This window comes from Nyctereutes procyonoides, unplaced genomic scaffold, assembly GCF_905146905.1.
Source record: "Nyctereutes procyonoides isolate TBG_1078 unplaced genomic scaffold, NYPRO_anot_genome, whole genome shotgun sequence".
In the NCBI taxonomy this organism is placed as follows: domain Eukaryota; kingdom Metazoa; phylum Chordata; class Mammalia; order Carnivora; family Canidae; genus Nyctereutes; species Nyctereutes procyonoides.
Genome location: NW_026575125.1, coordinates 15,546,389 through 15,571,015, shown reverse-complemented (window position 1 = coordinate 15,571,015; position 24,627 = coordinate 15,546,389). Strand labels below are relative to the sequence as shown.

The 24,627-nt window shown below is 46.8% G+C and overlaps 1 protein-coding gene across 8 annotated transcripts in view; it reads left to right on the top strand.

Annotated features, from left to right (window-relative positions):
• The window catches only part of SH3KBP1 (SH3 domain containing kinase binding protein 1), a 336,529-nt gene that overhangs the window by 306,735 nt on the left and 5,167 nt on the right, over positions 1-24,627 (top strand). For 7 of the 8 annotated variants that reach the window (XM_055337566.1, XM_055337564.1, XM_055337565.1 and 4 more), the window contains 2 exons: positions 17,124-17,233; positions 20,809-20,937. In XM_055337566.1, coding sequence (XP_055193541.1) covers positions 17,124-17,233; positions 20,809-20,937 — 239 coding nt within the window. The remainder of the gene's footprint in view (positions 1-17,123; positions 17,234-20,808; positions 20,938-24,627) is intronic. The other variant, XM_055337567.1, reaches the window with a different exon arrangement.

Below are 24,627 nucleotides of genomic sequence, written 5' to 3'. Positions count from 1 at the left end.
ATGGAAAGTGAGGTGACAGCAACGGTCTGCCTGACCACTGAGTGGCAGAAAGTAATGTCAGTGAGAGTTGGGGATGCTCCTTGGTGCCCAGGGTGCTAGGGCAGGCTCCATCGGTGAGGGGGGAGGGGGGGCAGACTTATCTGGATCTAGAAGTTGGGTTCGCTGAGGCAGAGGCAGGCAGGGAGATCCCATGGGGCGTGCTGGTAACTGAGCACAGATCAGCTGCAGGAGAGGCTTCGTGCCCGCACGGAGGGAGCTGCCCTGGGCACAGAAGTCTGGGCGGGACTCGTTAGGAAGGGGAAGCCTCTGTAATTTATTCGGCAGGCGCTGGGTTGACACCAAACTGGCGTGATTGGGTCTAAGCATTCAGATACTAACTGATGGAGCTCTATGAGACCAATCAGATGAAGGAAAGATGGGCGTCAAGGAGTCAGGTTATTTGATAGTTTGGGCTTGAGGCAGTTAAGAGAGAGCCCACATTAAGCCTCACCATAGGATTGTGAAAGAAGGGCTGGATGGGGAAGCAGCAACTCGAGAGAATTATTGCCAGGCCTCAGGCACAGGCTGGATTTAGGAGGAGGTAGGAGGAGAGAATACTGTGTCAGCTGTGAGGTTTGAGGGTAGGGGAAAAATGACTTGGGTAGAAATAAGCATGTCTGGTGGGGGGACTGGCTTGGAGGGGAATGTGGATTTATTTAAGTGTGTTGACTTTGAGATCTAGTCAGTGCTGGATGAGGCGGAAGCTGGAAGGCCGAGGCTGGGGAGGGTCGACATTGTAGAGGCCAGCAAGGATTGCAGGTAGACGTTAGGACCTTCCAGGTGACAGAACGCAGGGCTGGCACCTATAGACAGCCCCATGTGTGAGTGCAGGCTGCTGCCTCCAGGCCAGGAAACGTTCCGTAATTTATACAGACTCTCTGGGCTGTAGCTTCTTTATTGACGAAGGGAACTAACATCCCTCCCAACTTCCCTACCTTGTCTTCCAGAGTTCTGTAAAAATCACTTGATGGGCTGCTCAGTGATAGAAATGCTTATTATTAAGGCTGTTGTTTGCTTAGAAGGAATAGTTAAGTCAGGAAGATAAAATCCTTAGCATGGAAGAAGAGAAAGAAGGACCTAGATCTTAAAGACCAAACCATTAAAAAAAACCAAAAAGACCAAACCATTCACAAAAGTCCCTATCTAAGGGAAAAGAGGAATCTGGCAACATCTCAGAGACCAAGGGATGAAAGGATTTTAAACAGAATGTCTTCAGGCCCAAATGCAGAAATACTGTCACAGGTGGGTTGGTCAAGGAGAATAGGACACTGCAGAGGAACTGCCTCCCTTCAGGGCTGCTTTGTGTCTCTGCTTTTGTAGCACTTGTTCATTGCTTTGAATCAAGAAGGAAATTATTTGTACCAGAATGTTTTGTTAGTGACTCAAACAATTGAAGCTGTCCAAATGTGGGCTGCATGAATAGCCGAATACAGCCCTGAAAGCCATTAGAAATCATCAGTGTTAGCTATAAATAAATCTGTTTCCTCTTAATAAAGCTATAATTTTAAATTATTATAATATTGAATTAGAGAACATGGCTTTTTCAGATCTCGTGTGGGCAGCCACCAGCATCTGTCAGCCCCACAGTAATTTAGAATGAAATCAGTTGGTCTAAAAGGATGTTGTTGATGTCGGTTTGAGATATACTGTGTATCAAACTACACCGCCATATTTCAAGTAACATAATAGGAAACGTGGACGAGCTCCAGAGCAGGCCTGTGCATGAATAGAAACGAAAATTAAATTGTCCAGTTTTCTCTTGCTGACGGAAGAATCTCTGCTCCGATTGAATGGGAGATTATAGGCCGAGAAGTCAAGTGCCATAACATTTACTTTTATTATGCCATATATTGTAGTTCCCACGGCATGGCAGGATTTATTATTACACTTCAATACCGCAGAGATTTTCCGACTCTTTCCCACTGAAGCACACAGCAGCGGGCCCTCAGGTGGGAAGCAGCTCAGGAACTAAGCCATCTAGTTGTTGGAACTGATTGACTTAGAAGCAATCCTTCTTTTTCTCCCCTGTTGCTTGCCTCCGTCGACCGTTGTTCCCTGTTCTATTCAGCTCTCATCCCACTTTTCCCACTTCCACCCCTTTATGTGGACATCACCCCCTCCTCACATAGAAAAGCTGGGAATTTCTCACCTGTCTTTCCAACCTGATCCACAGATACACACTTGACATTGCCGTCCATCTAGGGGCCAAGTGTTGCTAGCTATAAAGTCGATGGACTTAGGACATGGAACTGGCTTGGAGCACATGAATGAATCTAACTTCATCTTATCCTCAAATCTCTCATGGATGCCTCCTGGCCTTTGGCTCCTGTGAACCAGGAAATGCAGAAGCACTTCCCTACTGATACCCTGGGAGTGCTATTAAGAGCTCATTAATTTGAGATCCTGGAAATCCTGGAAAGGTTCTGAAACTGGATTGTGGTGATGGTTACCCAACTCTGTAAACTTACTAAAAATTGGTAAGTTGTACACTTAACAGGGGTGAATTTTATGGTACACAAATTATACCTCAATAAAGCTGTTAAGAGAAGCTCTGGCTCCTATCCAGGGACACAGGTCGCGATTACACACCAGTTTATATCAGGATTGTTTGAGAAGCAATATGCATGTCTCCAGTGTGACTGCAAAAAGCAAAAGAGGGTCATGTGCTTTATTCCAAGGAAGTGAGAAATCTTGAACTTTGGGTCTTGAATCTAGTCAGTCCTCTGAGCGTTTTTGGTGTCCTCCCTGCACTTCGGGACACTCGGCCTTGGCTCCAGTTCATTCAGAAGAGGTTCTATGCCAGAACTCTCCCTGCAGGGCCACGTGTGACTCCCCACCTTTCACCTAAGACTGTTAGGGCTCACAGTCTAGGTTTGCACTGAGTAAATGAGGTCAAGCTGGCAGCCAGGACTGGTTTCAAAATCACCTTGCAGTCCTGGAGGAGATGGGCTGATGGCAAGGCCTTGTCCTTCTGGGCACTTCTAAAAGTCCGGTCCCGAATGTATACTGAGGATGTTCACTGACGGACGTTCGCGGTTAGAAACATTAGGCCGCACCCAAACCAGGGCACTTCCCTCTGCCCGCTCAGCCCCGATCAGGGCAGTCCCGATCTTGGGCAGTCTGTTGGGCTGGCCGGGCTCATGCTTAGTTTTGATAGGTTCTGCAAACCTCTTTTACCTTGTCACATCTGATAAGAGCAAGAGCAATAAACGTTCAAAGTGCCAGTAGGAAAACGCTCATGAATACTAAAGGAACAGGCGGAGGTTAAGCTAAGCAAAGTGGGGCGATGGTGATACATGTTGCTTAACCTCTTGGGAGCGATGTATTTGGCTGTGCGAATGATTCGAAAACACAAAGAGTGAGCAGTGCCATCCTGCCTGAGCCACCTGCAGCCATCAGCCAGCAGCAAGGAAAAGGAACTGACGGGTAAGATGAGCAGGGGGACGTTTGGGTGTTTAGCAAGTGTGTTTGAATGACTCTTGGCTCAGAGAGGGTCACTGTGCCAGCTACCTGCGTGGACCTGTGACCAGCCCCAGAAGCTCACCTGCGCACAGACGCAGCACATCCTGCTCTGGTATTTTGATCGCCCACCTCTGTGCTCAGGTCCCCTGTGACCTACTTTCAGCCCCATGGCTCAGGCATCTCTACTTTTGCTACATGCTGAGACCACTGGCAGCTTGAAGAATGCAAATGCAGTATAGTAAGTAGCCTATAGGCGGCAGAGAGACTTACACAGTAAGCTTGGTCACTTCTGTACTGTGCTCAGCCGAGGCCTCCCTGCCGCGAATGAATGTGGAAGCAAGAAGGGAGCAAGTGACACGCAGTCTCAGATGGCACATGGCATTTATTTGGCCTGCAGTGCCCTCTGCCCACTGGCCCCGGGCTCACAGACTGGCAGAGCCTGGCTATGGCTTCCGTTTGACTTGTAAATATCCAGAGGCATCTATGACCTGTGGGAAAACCATGCTCAAGTAACTCCCTTGCCATGCTAAAAGCACTGGAGACAAAACTATACCTTATTAAGGAGGAAATTTGAGTTCCCAAGCTCCTTCTCTAGCCATGGGCCCTTGTTAAGGCCTGATGTGGACACCTAGGCCCGGTCCACCTCCCGCTACCTTGGATTCATTACAGGAGAAAAACGATGAGCACTTAGGAGTGAAGTTGGTGGGCCCCGTTAGAGGGTAATTGGATCTGGTGGTGACAAGCTAAGGATGAGGTGTCAGTGCACAGAAAGCCCTGATTTAGAGCCGGAGAAGCCGCTTTATTTAGCTGCGTGGTGACCTGCAGTGGCGCTCCCCACCTCCCCAGGCTTGAGTCATCTCTCCCCGAGCTTGTTCATGTTCTTTGGAATTCAAAGACACTCACAGAAAAGGCTTTTCATTCGAAGGACTGCTGACTTTTATTTTACTAATTAAGGACATTTTAAAAAGCAAATGCCATCACCTGGTGGAAATAATCTCTGAGTTTAAAGATTGGACAAATTTAGCTTACTGGAAGACTCACAGCGTTGGCCTTCTTTTCCTTGGCACTTTATAGACAGGTGGTAGCTTTGTCATGGATTCATACCCAGTTCTGGGGATGGCTTCTGAAAATCACAGGTCTAGCACATGTGTGCAGGGGTGGTGAGGGTCTGGGGAGAGGAGAGGTGTCAGGGGCAAACAAAAGTCCCCCAGAGAGGGGCAGGTGTTGAAGCATGGGTGAAAACTCACTGCTGCCCAGAAATGTACAATTAGCAGATCAATTTTTCAAATCGCTCATGAAATGTCAGATTTTAAAAGGCACTTTACTTTTTTTTAAAGATTTTTTTTAATTTATTTGAGAGAGAGAGTAAGCGCATGAACAAGAGGGGCAGAGGCAGAGGGAGGAGAGAAGCAGATGCCCCGCTGAGCAGGGAGCCTGAGACACAGGGCTCTATCTCATGACCCCAGACCACGATCTGAGCTGAAACCAAGAGTCAGGGGGCACCTGGGTGGCTCAGTCGATTAAGCATCTGCCTTTGGCTCAGGTCATGATCCCAGGGGCGTGGGATCGAGCCCCCCATCAGGTTCCCAGCTCAGGGGGAGCCTGCTTCTCCCTCTCCCTCTGCCTACCACTCCCCCTGCTTGTGCTCGCTCGCTCTCTCTCTCTCTCTCTGTCAAATAAATAAAATATTTTTAAAAATAAATAAATAAAACCAAGTGTCAACCATTCGACTGACTGAGCCACCCAGGCGCCCCTATAGGGCACTTTAAATACTTCATACCTCTGTCCTCTTCCTTCCCCCATGGCTGGAGAATGGGGGCCTCCAGTTCTAGAGGTACCTGTCCCTTCCAGTGTGGTACCAAGAGCACCGGGCTTCAGACAGTAGGTCTTTCCTCCTTGAGATTTTTACTTGGCATTTAATTTTGGGTTCTGAGGATGCCTGGGTGGCTCAGCAGTTGAAGGTGTGATCCCAGGGTCCGGGATCAAGTCCCGCATCAGGCTCCTTGTGGGGAGCCTGCTTCTCCCTCTGCCTGTGTTTCTGCCTCTCTCTCTCTCTCTCTCTCTCTCTCTCTCTCTCTCTCATGAATGAATAAATTATTATTATTTTTAAAAATTTAATTTTGGGTTCTGTGTGACTCCAGGCATTAGGATGTTGTTTCACATGCAAGATTTTCTTTTTTTTTTCTCTAAGATTTTCTTTTATGAGTGTGCAACTGCTCCTCTTTTCTCTGAGTGCTATTGAGTGAGATGAAATGCCCTGTTCCTCTGCCCCCTGAAAGGAGACGTACCCTCTGGATGTACACCCCGCTCTAGCAGGCCATCCAACATGCTGCGCACCTCTTTGGGTCCTGGATTTTTATTTTTTTACTTTATTGAGTAGAGTTGACACACAATATTACATTAGTTTTGGATGTGGATCTTGGTTTTTCAACTTTAAACCTGGGGCTTGGAGGAAATGCTCAAAGAGGTCCAGTTTTGCCCCACAGGCTTGTCTGGCTCAGTTTCTTTTAGTTGAGATTTCTGGACATTGAGAAAACTGCTCTTTTGGTAACCTCTAATTCCTCTTTAAAATTAAACAGCTTATTCTTTTGTTTGTCTCTTTACTGAAATTCCTTCAGTTCTGTTAGTTTCTTTAACCTAGAGTTGCTAATTTGGCCCTTTTTAAGTCTTCATCTAGGGTTTTTGCTTATAAAAGATTTGCTGGCCAGATGGAAGTTTAAGTAATCAGCAATGGTGGGCATAATAGTCATGGTGTCACTTTTTATAAATTTTTAAAAATTATTCATTCACATTTTTAAAAAATGTATCAAAAATTTAAAAAACATAAATGGGTAGGATGTTTGCAATCCTAAATAAATTTGAGTTCTTAGAGCAAACCCTTAATACAGAGACAAGATAGTCCCACAGAATCACTGAGGAAAGTGGGGTACGTTAGAAGAACCGCGGGTTCTCAGGTAGGCACACTTAGATGTGAATTATAGCTCTACAAGTTCCAGGTTGAGTGACTCTGAGCTCCACTTTCCTCTTGTGTATGACAGGGTTAGTAATGGCCACCTGCCTAAGAAGATTGTTGTAAAATTTAGACCTAATAATTTGAAGTGGCACACACAAAACAGGTGATTTCTAAGTGGTAGCTGGTGTAGCCATAGTCACACAGAGGCAAAGAACCAGGCATCAACCTCCATTCTTACCATGAATACTGTTACTGGAAAGTAAGAAAGTTCTGAACATATAACATTAATCAGCTGACTGAAGTTCTCCCCACCCCCTAGTTACAAAGGGAGTAGGTACTTAAAAAAAAAAAAAAGGAAAAACATGGGGAAGTTAGAAAGTCCCTTCAGAGTCCCAGCCTCTCTTTGAGATAATCACTGTTAATTTGTTGTACACACTTTTAGAAGTCTTCCCGTGATTGGGTAGGTGGATGAATTTCTTTAAATGTAATCATGTTGTATGTACAGTTCACAGATGTTTTTTGAAATAAATAATGTATGTTTGACATCTTTACATGTAAGTCACATAGGTCAAACTTCTACTTTTAATGTCAAGATAATATTCCATGGCATGATTCTAGCATAACCAGTTCACTCGGAGCAATGCTGCGAAGAGCAGCCTAGGACAATGATCTGTAGACAGGGCTACCCATACCCTGGGGGGCCATAGATACTCCCCAGGCCATGGATAGTGCTTCATTTCTTATATGCTCTTTCTTCAAACTCCTCTCCTGGGAGAGACCCACTGGCAGGCTGCTTCTCCCTTTCCCCTCCCCTTTGCCAGTGACCTGATCTCCTCTTACACAGCATAGCCAATCTCTTGCCCACTCCACAGGTATGCAAACCTCTGGTGCAAACTGAGAGACACTTTCAGGATTGGCGTGGTACTTGAGAAATTGAGTGATTTTATTGACTGGACAAAAAAATCCATTTACAAGTTGGTTGGTTTGTAAGTCTTTGCTTCTTACAAAATTGAAGGAGACCCACTGAGTTGTTCATTGATAGATTGTTCAAAATAGTTCTTGGTGATGCTAGACCACAGTCTGATTTTTGCTGTATAACTTGGAAAGAGTTCAGTGAATTGAATAACATTGTGATAACAAAACTCTTTCCATTCTCATATACTTCTATTTATGTGAACAAAGTTTCTTGACACATCAAAAGAAAGAAAAATAGGAATAGAATCAATACCAAGCCATGGCATTCTCACGTTAAGTAATAATCACACACGTGTGCATAAAGTTATTTGGAGGGAAAGCCCAATAAGATTCTCCTCTTTTATGCTGACAGATTATCAGAATGTATGGTTGTGTGTATACATATGCTTCTATCATTTATGTACTACTAATAATTGTCATGGTAACTCCTTCCAGAAGAAAAATCATTTTTACACTTAGAACCTTATGATCACAGGAAATTAAGAAATCATAAATTTCTATTTATATACATGTTTTTATAGCAGAAAAAGATAATGAATGAAAGACAAAATTAACAAAAGCAGAAAGATAAATTACATTAGAGTAAAATCCAGCAATATGACAGAAATATAAATTCAGAGAGAGAAAGTGGTAGAATTTCCAACTGCTAAAGAAAAGCTTATTTGTGATTTAAAAAAAAATTTTTTAAAGATTTTATTTATTCATGAGAGACAGAGAGAGAGAGAGGCAGATACAGGCAGAGGGAGAAGCAAGCTCTTTGGGGAGCTGATGCGGGACTCAGTCCTGGGACTCCAGGATCATGCCCTGAGCCGAAGGCAAGTGCTCAACCACTGAGCCACCCAGGTGTCCCATATTTGTGATTTTTTTAAAGACTTGTTTATTTTATTTGAGAGAGAGTGAGAGATGCAGGGGGGGAGGGGCACAGGAGAGGGAGAGAGGATCTCAAGCAGACTCCACCCTGAGCACAGAGCCCGTCATGAGACTTGATCTCACAACCCTGAGATCATGACCCTGAGATCACGACCGGAGCTGAAACCAAGAGTCGGATGCCTGACTGTGCCACACAAGCACTCCAGATTATTCATGATTTTTTAAGACAGATGACAGTGGGGCAGCCCCGGTGGCTCAGTGGTTTAGTGGTGCCTTCAGCCTGGGGTGTGATCCTGGAGACCAGGGATCGAGTCCCATGTCGGGCTCCCTGCATGGAGCCTGCTTCTCCCTCTGCCTGTGTCTCTGCCTCTCTCTCTGTCATGAGTAAATAAATAAAATCTTTAAAAAAAAAAGATGGATGACAGTGGTTGTTAAACTACTGTGGCATTCAAGTATATTTTGAATATATTTAAGATAGCAATATAATAGTTATATTTTAAAATATAGCAGAAATTACATCTTTTGTGACAAAAACATGTAAAATTTTAGATGTCAACTTAAGATGTGTAAGGGGCACATGGGTTTTCAAAATTATTTTAGGCACACTGGTAAAACAGTTTGAAGACCACTGGCCTCATAAATATATCACTCTACACTTACATAAACGATCCTGTGGATCAGTTTCTAGAAGTGGACTATCTGAAAGTGTATACACTGACGTTTTGTGATAGGTGTTGCCAAATGGCATTATGAAGAGGCTGTGCCAATTTACATTTCTGCAATAATAGCATAACCACTATTTCCAATAAGTACATTATTTCCTAAATTGTTTTGCATAATGAAGTCGGACCTGTAGTAAGCGGCTTTTATAGGAATGCAGATCTGGAAAGTGACTTTTCCCCCACTGTTTGTTGCCTGTTATCAGTTCCTGTGAAGCACTCTACCTCTCTTCGGTGCCACACTTCTGGAAGTCATGCCCCCTTCCCTTACCTCTTCTCCAGATCTAAATTAGGTGCCCATGCTATCGTTGCTAACTTCATGCTTTCTTTCATAGTAGCTAGCAGAATTTGTAATTAAATATATAAAAGTCTATTTCTCTTGGGGGCTTTAAGCTCTGTGAGGCAGGGACTGTGGCTATTTTGTTCATCCCATATCCCCCCCCCATGCCTAGCCCAAAGTCTGGGGTGTAGGGCTCACTCAGTAAATATGTACAGAATGAATGGATGAACATAAATCAGGAGAAATGCCAATACCATGATATAGAGTCATGGTAGGGATCTTCGTTGCCACTAGTCACATGTGCCTATTTAAATTTATTTAAATAATCACACTTAGCCATATTCCATGTGCTCAGTAGCCACATGGGACCAGTGGCTACCATACTGGACGGTACAGATATAGCAAGTTATCATCATCACAGAAAGTTTGAGTGGATAGTGCTATTAGAGAGTGACTGTACTTTCATTCTCCTAACTATAGCCATGCCTGGCACACAGTAGATCCTTAATAAACATTTGATTAACTGAATGAGCAAATAAATTCTGTATCTCCCTCTCTTACTCTTCAGCTTCAAGTTTCTATGTAAGTTACTTTTTACTGAAAAGCTGAAGGGCCTGGCTTAATTTGCCTAATATCTTACATTTATTGCCAACAATTTCCTTAAAGAAACCTAGTCCCTTTCTCTATCCATTTAAAAACACAGTGGAATAAATATTTTTTTAGGTAGGCTCCATGCTGGGTGTGAGCCTAACCTGGGACCTGAACTCATGATCAAGACCTGAGCCTAGATCAAGAGTCAGGTGTATAACTGACTGAGCCACACAGGCACCCCCCCAAAACACTTTGGAGTAGAATAGAACAAAAGCAGCTTATTATCAGAGCATAGAGGGGTTTCTTCACATACACAACATTATATTCCTTTTTTTTATGATAGTCACAGAGAGAGAGAGAGAGAGAGAGAGAGAGAGAGAGAGAGAAAGAGAGAGAGAGGCAGAGACATAGGCAGAGGGAGAAGCAGGTTCCATGCACCGGGAGCCCGATGTGGGATTCGATCCCGGGTCTCCAGGATCGCGCCCTGGGCCAAAGGCAGGCGCCAAATCGCTGCGCCACCCAGGGATCCCACAACATTATATTCCTAATATCTTTTCCTGTTCTTGATGTGGAAACAGTTCTCAGAATCAGTTAAATGAGAGGTAAGGTGAAATGTTCCTGCTGTCTGTTTCGTGCTCTATAGTGGAAGGAATGCCACAGACATGAATCCGAACATGGGCTCTGTTACTTTCTGCTGTGACCTTGACCGAGTTTGCTAACCTTTGACCCTCTGTCTCTCTCCCTTTATGAAAACGAGTAGCCTGCCCAGCATGGGGTTTATGCAGGTTAAATGCATGTGTGGAGTATGGAGTAGCAGGCTGGCCCAACAGTAGCTCAGACCTGTTTACTCTCGGTGCTTGTGTCGTGCACGATTGGCACCTGGATTACAAATGAAAACACGGCAGTTAATCTGCTATGTCCTTCCACATTTTGGAGGGCTTATTTTCCCATAGAATCTAATCTTTGCTCAAGTGAGAATTTTTCAGTTGGTACCTCAGCTAACACAGGTGTTCATTTGACCCCTACTAAAGGGCCCATCTTTGTCGTCTGCACAGATTTGCCACACTAGTCACATGGTTTCTGTGCAGAATGAGACTTCCTGTCTACACTGCCCTGAGATGCTTCTTCACTGTGGAGAAGGGACCTACAGCCCTGTGGGGTTAGGCTTTTCTCATCTTTAATCAGAAAGAAAGAAAAAGCGAGAAAGAGAAGGAAGGAAGGAGGGAGGGAGGGAGGGAGGGAAGGAAGGTAGAAAGGAAGGAAGCAAGCAAGGAAGCAAGGAAAGAAGGAAGTTTGTTTTGTTCTTGTAATGTAGCCTTGCCCTTAGATCTCTGTTCTCAAATCCCACAGCTCCATCAATGGTATATGAAAACAAAATTATACCTGATGATTTGAAAGAGTTTTCATATAATTTCTCATTTACAGAAGAATAACCCTGCAAAGTTGATAGCACAGATAATTCTCCCATTTTCTCCCCCTGGTGGAAAAACTGAAGCCCAGAAAGGTTTTTTGTTCATGTATTCAATAATCATTTATTAAACACCCACCGCAAGCCAGGAATGTTAGGCCTGCGAGAAACACAGATGAAAGCCATAGCTTCTTTCCTCGCTGCTGAGGAGACAGATGAGTCAATGAGGAATGTCAGGCAGGGAGCTGAATGCTGAGATTGGGGTGTGGGTGAGTAGGGGAGCCCCCAAACCAGACTTAAGGGTACAGTCTGGCTCCTTGGAAGACGTCTTGGTTGCTAAGCAAAGCCTTGATAGCCCCAGGGAAGAGGGGGGAAGGGGAGGGCAGGGGAGGAAAGGAAGTCACACAAGGGACAGGACAGTGGTGGGCACCAGCCATACCGTGAGGGCCCTGGCTGTGCTCAGTCACCAGGATTTCCTGGGAACTTGGGAAGAATTTTAAGCAGAGAAGGAGGACATCCTCTGATCTTCACCTCACCCGTCTCTAGGGGCTGCCCATGGGGCGGTACCAAGTTGGGAGTGAGAAATCCATTATAGCCCTTCTAGGCCTGTAGTCTGCAAGGAGCACTGCCAGCTGTAATGATCCTTGATGGTGACGTGGAGGAGAAGGGATGGCTTCCAGAGATACTGGGAGGTGGCGACATTGCCACGCTTCAGCTGTAGGAAACTTCTGCACTAGGGCTCTTTCTCCAGTCCAGAGCAGTGAGCCCCAAGGAATAAACAGCCATTTAAGAGCTTGCAAGCAGTTCCTTCAGTGACAGGAGGCATGTCCCAGACTTTTAACTCTTTCTCTTCTGTGCTCTCAGTGAATGTGTTTTAGGTCACCTGTGGTCACTGGTACCATCCTTCCCATCCGTGGAAAATAAGCCCGCATTTTCTAATTGAACTAAATAGGCTATGACTGCAGTTGATGGAAAATGGGCAACTGTGTGTGCCACGAAGAGTCAAACGCCCTTTCCAGGCTGGCTCTGCGTCCAACATAAATTATCCCCGTATGTCTGCAGAGGGGTTCATCTTTCAAGTATGAGAAAAGCCAAGAACCTCTCATCCTTATGAAACTCACTTTGAAAAAAATACCCAACATTTGCCAGTTCAATCGTTTTGGATTGGCTTGTGAGCATTAAAACCATTTTTTACTAAGGAAAAATCCCCAGCCAGGCTGAGAAAGCTTGTATCAAGTTTCAGCCTGATTCATTTCAAAAACCATCGTGAAACTCGGGACATTTTCTTCACACCACAATGAGTTAGTCATGGAAAGTCTGCCTTCATGTCAGCTAGCACGGCTGCAGTCACGAGAGCACGCTCAGTGCCACCGACAGTTTCTGCTGCCGGGTGGCAAAGTCCCCCTCCCCTGTTAGAAAGCAGAAGTGCACCGCAGTTGGGGCTCTGAGCCTCCCTCTTCAGCAGGTGACCTCTCTTCTTTCTGGAAGTTGAGCTTTGCTGTCGTGTGTCCAAAAAGTGCTTTTTACAAGCCTCACCTGGAAAGTTCAACGCAGCTGGGTATGCATGCAGTGGTCAAAAGAGGGGCTCCCCCTGCAGGACTCTGGCCATCCTCTTCTTGAGTGACAGGGACCAAGCAGTCCTGTCGGCCATCTGTCAATCTGTTGAGGAGATGCTGGCGAAGCGTGGCCAGCCTTCAACGTGTCCGGATGTTTTTAGCGTAGACCTGAGCCAGTAAAACGAAGCGGGCCAGCCAAGCATCCTCTGCAGCCGCGGCACAGGGTGCTGCCTTCCACCCCGGGTGGCCACCTCATGTCCCGGTAGTGGGCGCCTCTGGAGGCGGCGCTCCTGGAATCAGAGTTTCTTCTTGGGATGGGTTATTCATCTGTCGGCTAGTTCATTTGTTCACCTGTTCCTTCATTCACAGAATATTAAGCACGTTTTTCCCAGGAACGTGCTAGACTTTGAGAGCACAAAGATGGGTTCCTGTCCTCCTGGGGTCAGGATCTAAGCTTGGAAGACACATGCCGTGCCTCTGAGTCATTCTGAAAGGGTAATTTATTATGGACAACTTCGTATGTTGTCACACCCTCAACAACGCCCAGGTGGACTTCGTTATTTTAGTGGGCCCTGGGAGCTGGGCGGGGAGCATAGATGGAGTCCTCCCTGGAGCCCTGCAGAAGTTTCCTGGGTGTGGCCTTGTGTGTCCCTACACACCAGTGGCCATGCTGAGTCCTTGCGGGGGGACGAGGGGGGCTGAGTGCCATCCGCTCCCCTTGCTCCCCACACCCCGCTTCCACCCCACTCCGCCTGCTGGGTCACCTCACGGCCACCTTCTCCCACTGCAGCCTTTTCTGACTCGTCACCGATCCCCCGAGCCTTCGGGCGCCACTTTGATCTGCTGCTTGGGCGCCTCTGTGGCCCCACACACCAGGTCAGCACTGCCCAGCCTGGCCTGGGAGGAGCCCGCTGGCCTGGGCAGGCCGTCCCCTCAGCAGCCCCGGAACACCCTGCCACTCCCCTGGTGGTGGTGCCCTGGGGCCCTCTCGTCGCTGCTCAGTCCAAGCCTTCCTGCTCCCTGCCTGCCCCTAGCCTCTGCCAGAGCAGTGCTTCTCTACGTGGTGGCTTGGGGGAGACTGAAAAACTGCTTCGCCCAGGCTACACTCCCAAAAATTCAGTCCTCACAGAGGGACCCAGGCATGAGTCATTTTTTTTTTTAATTGTCCAGGTGATTTCACTGTGCAGCCACGGTGGAGAACCAGAGTGAATTAGCCTTTAACTGTTCACTGCTTCACCCTCCTTCACCCTGCTCATCTTTGGCCTCCAGAGCTTATTTCCGTTTCCAGGACAGAGTCCTGGTACAGGCGGGCCCTCTCAGCCCCTGGTAGTGTCCAACCAAGGCCCTCAGCAGCAGCTCGATTGCTAGAACGTTTAATGGCCTTCTCCATCACCTCCTCTGCATCTGCTCCTCTCCTCTCCCCCAGGCTCCCCTGGCCCCGTGTGCCTCCTGTGCCCCATACCCAGCCCCCACCCTCCAGGAGACCTCCCTGTCCTGGGCCTTCTTCCCTTCTCCCTGTTGGGGAGCCACATGGAGAACTTGCTAAACTCGTATGTAGCGTGCACACAAGAATATCTGTGCAACACCTTTCTATTAACAAAAAGAGGAGGAATGATTGGGGAACTAATTATCCAACAATAGGGGGTTGATTCAATAAATCATGAATTGCAGCTCAACAGAGATTATGCAACCATCAAAATATTTACAGAGAACTCTTGGAGTCATGGCATATGATGTTAGGTGAAATAAGCTGAATTCAGTTCTCCATATAGTGTGAACTGGACTATCTACTTTTAGAAAAAGAACCTGAAGGGTTATATATATATACTGAAACACTAATAGTGGCCATCTCAGTGTGGTAAGGTTATACTTGACTGTCCTTTGTTATAATTTTATGTTTTTCCTAAAACAATTGTACTTTAAGCATGTACTCCTTTTGTAATCAGAGAAAAAGTGATTCAAAAACTAATTGGGGAGACATTAATATAAGATGATGACCTAGGGCATCAAATGAAGTGTATAATGGGGAATTTTGATTTCAAACAGCATGGAGTTAGTAGAGGTAAGTCCCAAGGTGTGGCCACAAGAGGAACCTTTGAGGAAAATAAGATTCTCTTAATGGGAAGGCCCCTGAGAGGGTCAGGCCAGTGAGCTGGCTCTCAAGAGGCCCACCTAACTATGGGAGTTTTGGCCTGGGCACAAGGTGTGCTGAGCCGACTGGCAAGGTGGGGCTTTTTGGGAGCCTCGCATTGGTCTTAGGTACTGATTGGCTCCCCTGTGGCCTCAGAGCACCACTGATACTTTTCTTTGTTGTCTCTGCAGATAGTTAACCTTTGGTTATACTTCCCTTGCCCTGATAAGATGAGTTCATTGAATAATTATTCATTTACCAGGTGCTAGAATAAAGTCATATAATCTTGGGTATGATGTAATGGTTTGTGCTTGGTTTTGTCTTCCACTAAAGGAACTAGCCTGCAGACAACACCTGCCTATTCATTAATAGAATAAAGCTGACCATCACACAGCCAGACCACTTACTATAACCACCAATAAAAGAGCTCTCCCCAAAATAAGGAGGGAAAAAAACACACCTAGTTTTAATCTTTTCTGTCCTGAGCCCCCATATTTGCACTTATAGCAGTTATGGTGCTTTCAGCTGTGAATAAAGGATATCTGATTAAAATTGGCTACAATAACAGAAGGTTATTAATTTTACATAGCAAGAAATCCGAGCACTAGATGATTCCAGGGTCAGTGGGTGGCTCATCGGGGTTGTCAGTCATCCAAAGTCTTTCTATTCTTCTCCTCTGCCATCCTCAAAATCTCCAAGAGCATTGGAGATTTTGAGCCCCTGTCTGCCTTCATGGCCATAAGATGACTCCCACAGGGTGTGCCTGGGTGGCTCAGTCAGTCAAGTGGCCAACTCTTGGTTTCGGCTCAGGTCACGATCTCAGAGTGGTGAGCCCTGCATCAGGCTCCGCACTAAACGGGGAGTTGGTTTGTGGATTCTCTCTCTCCCTCTGCCTCTGTGCCTTCTCCCTGCCACCCACCCCTACTTATGCTCTCTCTCTCTCTCTAAAATAAATAAATAAATCTTTTTAAAAAATGGCTGCCACAGTTCCAGGCAACCTGTCCATGCACAACAGCATCCCAAGCAGGAAAAACGAAAGGGCTGCCATATAAATGGCCTTCTCATTTCCTTTCAACAGAGACTGTAGACTTCCCCTTTTTCCTTCAGTAATTCAAATTTGGGCTATGTAGCCACCTCTAGACGAATCACAGGCAAAGAGGAGCAGGATTGGTCTCATTGGCTCAGACTAAACATGGTTCCTGAAACAAAACTGGAGCTCCATTAAAAGGAGAATGGGAAATGGTTTGGGAAGGCAGTGCCTGGCATGGCATATGAAATACGACCTACTCATCAGCAAGAGTTGGCATTCCCACAGTCACAAGCGATAATGGGTCTGTGTGTCAGCCTCTCTCTGCCAGACATTCCTTTGTGCATCACATACACACATCTACACTGATTTGTAAAACCTCAGAACTAGATAGAATGAGGTGACCCCTTGACCTAACCATTTGTTGAAGAGGGTGGAAAAGTAAAGGTGGAGGCCTTCCTCCTGGACACATGTGAGGTACTGTTATGATCTGGCTGGATGATTCTATGTTCATCTGAGGCTCCCTGAGGGCAGAAGGTAGCCTGGGTATCTGGCCCCACGTGTAACACAGAGTAGCTGCTCAATCATAATGGAGTGAATGAGTGAGCAGATGGATGACCAAAGATCATGTCTCCATTGAGTGATACATCTCAAAGCAGAATGGTGCCGGGTTCTGGGAGTTATCTGGAGATGTAGAAGCTTGCTCTCCACCTCCAGGGAGTTTATAGTCTAACTAGGGTGATGGCCAGGCTGTGGCTTCACAACCAGAGGAGGAGCCTGCCCTTTCATCTCTTTTGAAAATCAATGTTCAGCATTCGCATCCCATGACTATCATACCTGTGATAACTGCTTTTTGTGTTGAGACCACAAGAATGTTCTATCTAGCAAAATGAACTTGCATTTGTGGAAGAAAGAGGATTCCTCCTTTACCCCTTTTTCTGTAGCTTTTAAAGACTTACCATGTTTATTGGATGACCAGAGGATGGAAATCACCTTCATAAATCCAGACGTGAAGGATGAGTATTAAGGAAACGAGGTGCTTGTGGCCTGTTGTAAGAATCTTTCCTCATGCCTATTATTGCTCTTAAATCTCTGTTTTACTTTTGTTTTAGACCTAGAAGGTTTTGACTCCGTGGTATCATCTACTGAGAAACTCAGCCACCCAACCACAAGCAGACCCAAAGCCACGGGGAGACGGCCCCCGTCCCAGTCCCTCACATCCGTAAGTGTCTACCCACTTCTGCTGCTGCTGAAAAGCAGGGCAGGCTGGAGACTCCAGCCAAGGACTCCCCTGCGACTGGCTGATATGAGGACAAGCCAGAAGAGGGAGGCCAATGAGATACACTGCTGACCAAAAGTGATTGGAGAGTCTTCTGGAATTAAGCAGTATTTCTTTCCCTTGTTCTTTGCATATCTGCCAGTGAAGTGGACACTACCTAGTCCCACTTTCCTTCTCTCTCCTTCCAGACTGATCCTTATTTGACCCTGAATGAAATTGGTAAGAAAAAAAAATGTCATGTTTTATGGTGGGAGAGGAGAGCAAGGCTCGTTTGGTCTATAAACAAAACTTTGCTAAAGAATGATCCACCACTTATACAGGTGCATGACAGTGGCCAAGCTTTTTTCTCCCAAAGCGCCATTATTGGCATCCCTCCATGGAACCCCGCACATGCCTTTAGGAGATTGCTTGTAACATACAAGGTACGTGGTCATATAGGAGAGATACGTCAGAACACTCCAGATAACCCACAGAAGTTTTTTGTTTGGGTCATTTTGAATAACTTCTTTCCTCACTGGAAGCCTGTAACACATTTGTTGTACCAAATTTCAACAGTGAAATGCACAAAGAAGAAAGTAAGTGACCTGTGCCTGTAATCCTGCTTTCCAGAGCTAAGAACTGTTAACTACTTGCTGTCTATCTGTAGCTTTTATTTAAAATTCTATTTGTATATATAACGTTATTTCTTCCAAATGGGGTACATAGTACATGCCTTCCCCCCCTTTATATTGTGCACCTTTCTCCCCAATCATTGCCCATTCTTCCATGATGTCACATTTAATGGCTGCCTAGTGTTCCAACCTGTGAGTGTATGAGAGTTTACCTAGTCAGTGCACTATTATTGGACACTAATGTTGCTTCTACTTCTTTATTATAAACACGGGTGTGAATGTCATTGGAGAAAAAATCTTGATGCATCCACAAGCAGTGTCTCTCTCTCTCTCTCTTTCTCTCTCTCTCTCTCTCTCTCTCTCTCTCTCTCTTCTCTCTCTCTCTCTCTCTTTCTTTCTCTCTTTCTCTCTTTCTCTCTCTCCTCCCCCTTGTCTCTATATAGCACATTGTCTTGTCCTTGCTGGGAATGCAGGTCTAAGGCCTTATGACCTTCATTCACCCAGATACATCAAGGAATTAACCTTTTGCAGGTTTTCCAGAACATTTTTCTACTTCCGCCTCATCACTGATCCCCCCTGAAGAGGTCCTCATTTAGAAGAAAAAGAATGCCACTTCCTTTGAACCTCTTCTCTCATTTCTGTTGAGTTTGGGGGTGTGGTTTGAATCATGCTATTTTTCCTCTTTGTATGAAACAAACCTCACTATGTGTTGATACCTTTTTTGGAAGAAAGACTTGACAAAGTGGCTTACTTTTTCACTCTTTATTTAGAGTTCTGTGTCACTACCATCTTTCCTCTCCCTACACCCTCCCCAACATGCCTCTCTCACACACAACCTATTTAATTTCTTCTTAGTCTGAGTGTTTGATCCTACCTCCCACATCTTCTCTATAAATCCTTCTTCAGTTTTGTTTTTCCTCCAAATCCTTCCCAACTTTTCAAGATCTAGAGGGCCTTGAGGCATCCAGAATTAAATACAGAGAAAGCCAATTTACCATCCCCTACCCCACCCTTGATTCATACATCCCATGCCTGGGGATTTGTGTATATCTGGGGGACCGCATAAAGGCACCTCATCTTCACTTGCTCTTAGCCTACACCTTTGGTCATTCACTCATTCAGCTAATATTTATAGGCATTTATGGCATGCGGACTCAGCTCTGAGCCATGTGCCAAGGAGTGAGCCGTACCTGGTCCCTGCCCATAGGAAGCTTATGGCACTGTGACTCAAAGTTGGGCATTTTATGTGGAACGATTTCATTCGTGGACCTAAAATAACAGGATACATTTGTGCTTTAAAGAAGTATAATTACTCTCTTCTGTTTGTTCCCACCCATCCCCACATGGCTGTGTCCTTTGAATTTGTATTTGCTCTTCCTCCATTTAGCACCCATAGGTTTTTCATAGCAAAATGGGATCGTGGATATGGACCTATTCCTAACAGGCCACTGGAGGGAATGACTGGGCAAAGGCACCTGTCAGAATTCCCCAGCCTGGGGCCTCTCATCCTAGTCTGAGCTATTTATGTTTATTGAATTCATAGAGCAAGCTTTGATTGGCAGCTCATGAACTGTAGGTTACACAGGAGGAAGCTGGCTTTTTGAATAAAATCTCAAAGCGAGGGGATACAGGCATTGCAAGGTGGTTAAGCAGTTAAGCTTAGATTAATAAGAAAGCTTAGTTGGAGGTATTATTCTAGGTAATTGGATTTTCAGATAAAACAAAGATTAACAAATAAGACCTTTTAGTTTTAAAACTTTGCTTACAAATCCCTAGATATATTAGTTTTCTGCCTTAGAAAATCGAGTAAACAGAATAAAATAAATATGGTGTGATGTAGGCATTATTTTTCTGTAATGACACCAGGGATGATCCTAAATGGAACAGTTTTCCCACCACCAGGGTAGACAGCAGAAAGCTGCAGCTAAATACGAGCTCACCCAAAGAGATCTCTGGAAGATGCTTTGTTTAAAAAAGATCCCTTGCCATGGGAACTCTTATTTTCATTTGCTTTATCCTGAAATAGCGAAATTCTTGCACAGGAGTCATTTATATCCAAGTGAACTCCAGTGAGTTGGTTTACATTCATCCAGCCTTTTGATATTCACAGTGAGGCAGAAAGGGTAGGAGTATTATCCCCATATTTTACCAAAAGATGCTGTCATTCTGTACATATAGCTTAGTGAAAATAGAATCTACAACAGATGTAGATTGTCCATGGCAATGAGGGTGAAGATTTAGCAGCTGGTCCCACAATTAGAGGTGAGCTTGCCCTCTGGCAGGCAGGGGTGTGCCCTGGGGCTGCAGAAATGCTCCTCCCTGGCCTGCAGGCCTGTGACCTCCTGCCCCCTGAATGGTTTCCTCTCAGATAAGTTCTTGCAGGCACTTCACTATGCCTTAGATCTCGTGGTCCTGGAAAATGATCCAGAGGGAATGGAAGAGAGGCAGGTTGGAGGCAGCCTCGTCTTGCCCTGTGTCCCTCCCCACTGGATTGTCAGCCTTGCAAGAGCAGGGACCATGTTCGGCATGTCATCTAAGTGCAGCACCAAGCTCAGTGCTTAGTACACAGTAGCAAATGTTCACAGAAAGAAGGGAGGCTCCGAAGGATGGAGGGAGCAGGAAGGGCTGGGTGACGCAGGCCCGCACAGGTGACGTGACCGACGGGCATCAGTGCAAAGATCTCATGGAAAGATCCCTGCTGTAGGAAATCTTGCTTCCTAATCCCAGTTCTGCCACTATCTTTAGTGCACAGATAATAGCACCCTTTCTGCCTCTCGAGGTTATAACGAGCAGACAAACAAAACAGAAATATCAAGTGCTTTGAAAAGCATACAGCATTATGTTAACAAAAGCTATGTCAGCTAAGGTGTAATTCTGACAAAAGCGTTTTCTTTTGGCTTTATCCAGTCTTCCCTTTCAAGCCCTGATATCTTTGACTCCCCAAGTCCCGAAGAAGATAAAGAGGAACACGTTTCGCTTGCACACAGAGGAGTGGAAGCATCAAAGAAAACTTCAAAGACTGTTACCATATCCCAAGTGAGTGACCAGCCACGGCAAGGGGGTCCTGACAGCACGGACCCCTCCCTGCCTTTTTGCGTACGCTCTGATGAGGAGTTACAAACCAAACAAGGATCAACAGATGTTGTAGTCAGGCTGCTATAAAAGAGAGCCCTAGATGGGGTGGCTTAGAGACAACAGAAATTTCTTTCTCACATTTCTGGAGGCTGGAAGTCTGAGATCAGAGTGTCAGCACGGTCAGGTTCCAGTGAGGGCCCTCGTCAAGGTTGCAGACCACTGACTTCTCATTATAGCCTCATGTGGTGGAGAGAGGGTGAGGGAGCTCTCTGAGGTCTCTTTTCTAAGGGCACTGATTCTGTTCACGCGGGCTGCACCCTTATGACCTGATCGCCTCCCAAAGGCCCCACCTCCTAATACCATCACCACAGCGGGGCAGGATTTCCATGTCTGAACTTGGGCAGGGGGGGGGGGGACACAGACAGTCCAGTGCAACAGAGAATGCAAGGTTTTGTCACCCTTCAGTAACAGTTATTGCTTTAGTCCCCAAATCCCTGAAGCGTGTTTCAAAGTCCCTAAAATTGGACAGTTTCTCTGAGATAGAGGTTTCGTTGTTGATTTTCCAAGTTTTCTCTTGTGGTTTGATCTCTCCTTCATACCATCGGCCACACATAAACGTACACCCTCACACACCAACGTCACTGTCACCACCATCACCAGAGCAGCTTGAAGAAGGAATGCATCACACACATCAAATGCTGTGCACCCTACCCACACGTCTTGGCTTTTGTGTTCAAAAGTGATGGTGTCACAGATTATGTTGAGGCAGCACAGGACTTTGAATAACTAGTGGGGGGTCCCTTAAAGAAAAGCTGATTTGGGTTCATTTATTACAATAAATTTAGAGTCTAAAAGCATTTCTGTTTCATTGCATGCCCAGGAAATGGTATAGCTATTTTAAGTCGCTGGCTTGTGAGAAACAAAGAAGACAGTGGGTAGCAACTGTGTGTGGCTCTTGAAGGACACCCTGTACTAATCCTGTTCACCCTCTGAATGAACAGGACTAGTGTTCTCATGCTAAGGGAACCCAGTCAATTGGAATTATTTTCTATACACATTAGCAACTGCTTTCTGCCTAACAGCAGAAAATTGCAGTCATTTTTTAAAAGACACTTGAACCGGGAATTAACACAAAGAAATCACAGGGTGTGTGGGATTTTCCTTCTCGCAGATTTAAGAATTTACACATATGTCTAGATTTTCTTAAAAACCCGGGCTAAAGTAAGCAAAAACTGTGATCCTGTAAAACACATCAATGGTAGTTATTCACAAAACTGAAGCATTCTTCCTTTATGAAAGGACTCCATTTGCAGAAATTGGGTTTAGCCTCGGTTTCTGATGAGCATAGGTATGCCTACCGCTGCATGCTCTCTGCCTTCCCCGGGGTGTCTCTGGGGTGACACCTGCTGGCGGGCCGTGGCTCTTCGTGTTTCAGATTCTCACAATTCCATCCCAGTAGTCTTATTTCCTTTCCTGGAAGTTGTCATGTCATGTCGTCTATTGCTTCTATAAATTCCACCTGAACTAATCCGGTCAGGGTGTATGGTGGCTGATACATATGCGAGGGCTCGCAAAGGTTCTTGTCAGCTGCAGTGGGCTGAGAGAGAGAGTTGCTTGGGAAATGCTGAAGGAAGCGTTGATTGAAGAGTTGCCTGGAAGTCAGTCTGTGAGGAGGACGTTGGTCGGTTGGAAGAGGCACGGGAGGATGCAAGCTGGGAAGTGGGGAGAAGTATGAGCCCAGGAACAGGCAGGAAGCCGAGAATAAAAGAAGCCAAGAAAATGATGACAGGAAAGCGTGACTGGTCACGCTCAGGCAGCCACAGTCGCGGTATGGGGCTCGAGGGTCCAGCCGGCAGGGCAGAGGATTGAAGCCCAGGATTAGCGGTGAGACTTGGGGAATTTGCTGACCACGTGCCTAAGCCTCAGTTTCCTGCTTTGTCAGAAGCGTACGCCGGCTGATCCTTGGCATCTAGCCGACGGCCGGCATGCGACCGGAGCTCCATAAATGTCACTCCCTCTTCCCTCTTACTACAACTCCTACAGCAGTAAGCACAGGACGGCAGATCGCCGTGCCTGGCAGCAGAAAGCGCTTTTCCTCAATGGTAACTTGGCAGAGAAAAGGCCGGCAGAGAGGCTGGGAACGATGGCCCATCTGCTTCTGGCTCCCTGTGCCCAGTCTCTCCCTCTAGCACAGCCGGAATCCGCACTCTCCTCCTCCCCGTGCCAGCCAGGCCCCTTCTTGGCTCTTGCCCTGGGCACCTGCTGCTGGAGGAGTCCCAGCTGTGTGCTGGGCTCCACCAGCAGCCTCAACTTCCCCATCACTCAGCCCCTCACCTCCCAGCATCCTGTCTGCTGCTTGCCCTCCTCCCCACCTGCCCTAGGTCTCGGGATCTCCCCTGCCCCGGGGTGGCCCTGCTCCCCTCTTCCTTCCCACTCCCTGTGCCCTCCCGGCCTCGGCCGGGCCGCTCCTCCATCAGGCCTCCTCCACCTCCAGCCTGGCCTGCTGTTGGTCTTTCCCCGAGGATATCATCCAGCTCGGCGTCTCCCTTCTTTGAAAGCACACAGAACCCTTGCATGATTGCGCCTCCTCCCGAGGCTTCTCCGTGAACGCTCTCTTGCTCCCATCTTCCATCTTCAGCCAGGGTTTCTGAAAAGAGAGTCCTAAACGTGCAGGCCGCACGCTTCCCCTTCTGTCCAGGTGCTGACCTGCGTGAGCAGGCCTCGGTCTCCTGTGTTGCACTAAATGGCCCCCAGCCCCTGTTTTCCTCTCAGCACCCTGACCCACTTATCCAACCCTTCTTTTCCTTCTGGAAACCCCTCAGGTCTTCTGGTCTTGCTTCATCTCCTCGCGTGGTGCTGTCCCGGTCCCCAATGGCTCTCACTTCTCTTCTCACCCCGTCAATTCAGGGAACCCCAGGTCCCGCCACGGGCCTCTTCTCCCCAGCTTCGGGGTTATTCACCCCCACGGTGCCACTTCCTCGAGGGATTTCTCTGGCCCAGCTTACATTTTATTTCTTGGCTCTGCCCCCTGGACACATCCCCCTTGGCTCTCCCTCGGGCTCCCGAAACTCAGTGTGTCAAACTGTCCTCCGGGCCTTGGGGCTGTTCCTCCTGCCGTGAAAGGTACAGCCTCCACGCCTGCTCCCTCCGTCCCCACCCATGGCCCTGCAGCCTGTCTGGAGCCACATCTGCGGGGTGTCTGCTCCCTGAGGCCAGGCACCCCATCTCTCGTTGGAAGAGCCTGCCTTTGCCACATCTCTCAGAGCTATCCCTGCTCTGTTCCCTTGGCCACCATCTGTCAAAGCCCCACCATTCCTAGCTTTCATTGTAGGAGAACCTCCCAGCAATCCTGTTGGCCTCCAGGCCCTGCTGCAGCCAGAGTCGTCATTAGCTTTGTGCAGGATGCTTTCACCCCTTCCCACAAGCCTGCTCTGCCTCCCCAGCCTGAGCCCCCCACCCTGTGCTGTCCTTGCTGCTGAGTGCCCGCTTGCCATGTGTCTCATGCCTTTGCCGAGCCCATTCCCTCCTCCTAGAACCTTTCTCTCTGGTCACCCTTGCTTTTCTGGCCGCCTCCTCATCCTCCTTCTCCAGGATGGGACTGTCAGCAGCACCCTGCCACCTTCCCTCGGGGACAGTCGGTCCCTTTTGTGT